This window comes from Berghia stephanieae, chromosome 10 (assembly GCF_034508935.2).
Source record: "Berghia stephanieae isolate SIO BIC M18660-M18661 chromosome 10, UCSD_Bste_1.3, whole genome shotgun sequence".
NCBI lineage: Eukaryota > Metazoa > Mollusca > Gastropoda > Nudibranchia > Aeolidiidae > Berghia > Berghia stephanieae.
Genome location: NC_088369.1, coordinates 33,432,689 through 33,435,188, shown reverse-complemented (window position 1 = coordinate 33,435,188; position 2,500 = coordinate 33,432,689). Strand labels below are relative to the sequence as shown.

Here is a 2,500-nt window from a genome sequence, read left to right as displayed (position 1 = left end):
CTTGTGGACAACAAATGCCTCTGCCATTTTGAGAAGACTTTTACTCTCTGGATTTGCTGGATCCACCACAAACACCTGGTAGAAATGTAGAAATAATAAAATAGGTAAGGCAATGTACAAAGGATAAACCTGAAAGAGAAAATTTTTGAATAGTAATTATTTTTAATATATAGCCAAAAAAACAAAAACCACTCTGATATACTTGAATGTGAATAGAAATGAAACAAAGTAACACCGAAAAAAAGTTTGTTTTTTAAAGCTGAAATTATTTAGATTATACGAGTTTTGATATTCTAATTTCCACTCTAATAGATTTGTAATGGTCAGTGATTGGGCTACCAAGTGGATGACAATTATAATATAACTCTTACCCAACATTATATTCTAGGATAAAGCACTTAAAACTCTCAAATTTTATCAGGCACTTAAGAAATCCCTTATAGCCATAAGAGCCCGAGATTATCCCAGTTTCTGTACCCTTAACAGGACAGTAGCAACTGCTTACTATCCTTAAGATAGGACTCATCTATTGCAAAGTACTTACTGGCAAATTTAACAAAACCAGCTATTCAATCACTGCTGAGAGGATAGGGGAGGTAGGTCAAAAAATATTTAGACAGCACACAGGATCAATAATGGTCCCTTTGCTTGTGCGGTGAGTAACCTATCATTTGAACCAATGGCTCCCCCTTATAACAAGAGACTGTGGCAGATATTATTAGTATGTTATTCTTTTTAAAAAAACACTTTGTATATAACTTGTCCTCTAGAAAACGGAATTTGTTCCATATGGTTTGCCAACAATTAACAAAATATAGCAAGGGACCCTAATGAAAAATGAAACCATTACTGTGATAAAATGAAAAAATTGATTAATGATTATTTATGTTCATCATCTACATATTTATTACCGATTATGATTATATTTTCATTTCTTTGCAAAACAAAATAACAAGGTCTGAAATGAGACCAACATTTTTAAAAAACCAGATTAGTAAGCTTACCAAATGAAACAGGTTTTTTGCCACATGCCTTAACATGCCAGGGAAGGAAGGACGAAGCAAGTCTTGTATAGAATTGGGCCAGGTGCGGTAAGCTTTGTCTTTGCTCAAGTCATTCAAATACTGTTTTGAAAGATTTTAAAAATATAATTGTCAGTTTTAATTTATTAAAAAAAAACATGAGTTTTCATATAGCTCAATATCCTTTGAATATGTTCAAAGTGTTTTATGAGGAGTCTCAGGCTAACAGCAACAAGATTTAGGACGAGACATGACACCTGTAAAGCGCTTTTACAATTGTTTTCGACAAAGACAACATTAATACTGGTCAGTATTCGTTTTACATCTGAATATGGTGAGAGTATATAAATTAAGAGCCTTTTCCAAGGACTCAATTTTGCATTGCCAGAGCAGAAATCAAAATAGTAAACCTACAGGTCAAGAGACAAGGGTCATACCACAAGATTACAAGATTACACAAATAATCAAATTATGAAAGAAAACAACAAAAAAAAGGGTTGAGAAAAACGAAAATGTCTCAATAGGTTTCAACACAGAACCCCTCTGTTCTGCTTTGTAATAGCATCAACCATTTCATATGCAATGAATATCGTGTATATCAAAAACAATCAGACAATTGTTGAAAATTTGGAAAATTGATTAAGAACGCATGTTCTAAGGCACAATAAGGAACGGATATCATTTCTTTTGAGAAGTTGTCCCAGATTTGGTTTGGAAAGGCATATGTAGTTTTTGGTGCTAGATGAAGACAGCAGAAAAATAAATACATTAAAAAAAAAATTTAATTAATTTATGAAATAAATAAATAATATACCAATAGAAAATAAATAAATAAATAAATAAATACTCAAATAAATAAATAAGTAAATAATAAATAAAATTTTTGAATGTTGATCTTTATTCGAAATGGAGAGAGTTTTAATATTTAATTAAAAGAAAGAAAAAGTATACCCCCTCTTCAATGTCTTCATATCTAAAATGCCTTGTTGTTATTGTCAAGACCATGAAAAGAGAATTTAAAAATTTTAAAAAAAGAAAAGAAATATGTCCCAGTTTCCATATCACAAATCTTATCAAGATGGGGTAAATAAATAATGACAATGATCACCATTCATAGCCGTAGACAGTCAGACATTATTTACCTGGACACCTGTATGTCTGATATCGACAGCATAACTCTGATCCTTGCCCTCTCCCAGATCCAACTGTAAAAGCTTTTGGAGACTGTCACCCTAGAATTCAAGAAGGCAAACTAGAGATTTAGCAAAATTCCTTACGAAAATTAAATATCTAAGGTTGTCAACAGTACAATTTTTTTTTTCAAAATATTGCAAAGTCTTAAATCCAATGGGTTTTTTTTTTTTAATAAATTTTAAGAAATAATTTTTTAAATTCCTATGAGTTGTATGGCAATTGTGACATGTTAAAATCATATTAGCACCAGTTTAAGGAATAAGGGAATTGTTTTATATGATAAA

At 30.9% G+C, this 2,500-nt stretch overlaps 1 protein-coding gene across 5 annotated transcripts in view; it reads right to left on the bottom strand.

The window, feature by feature from the left end:
• Positions 1 to 2,500, bottom strand: part of LOC144981006 (UDP-glucose:glycoprotein glucosyltransferase 1-like) — a 60,600-nt gene that overhangs the window by 31,803 nt on the left and 26,297 nt on the right. For all 5 annotated transcript variants that reach the window (XM_078929057.1, XM_078929054.1, XM_078929055.1 and 2 more), the window contains exons 13-15: positions 2,165 to 2,254; positions 1,005 to 1,124; positions 1 to 75 (exon numbers count right to left, since the gene is read on the bottom strand). The exon at positions 1 to 75 is cut by the window's left edge and continues 11 nt beyond it. In XM_078929057.1, coding sequence (XP_078785183.1) covers positions 1 to 75; positions 1,005 to 1,124; positions 2,165 to 2,254 — 285 coding nt within the window. The remainder of the gene's footprint in view (positions 76 to 1,004; positions 1,125 to 2,164; positions 2,255 to 2,500) is intronic.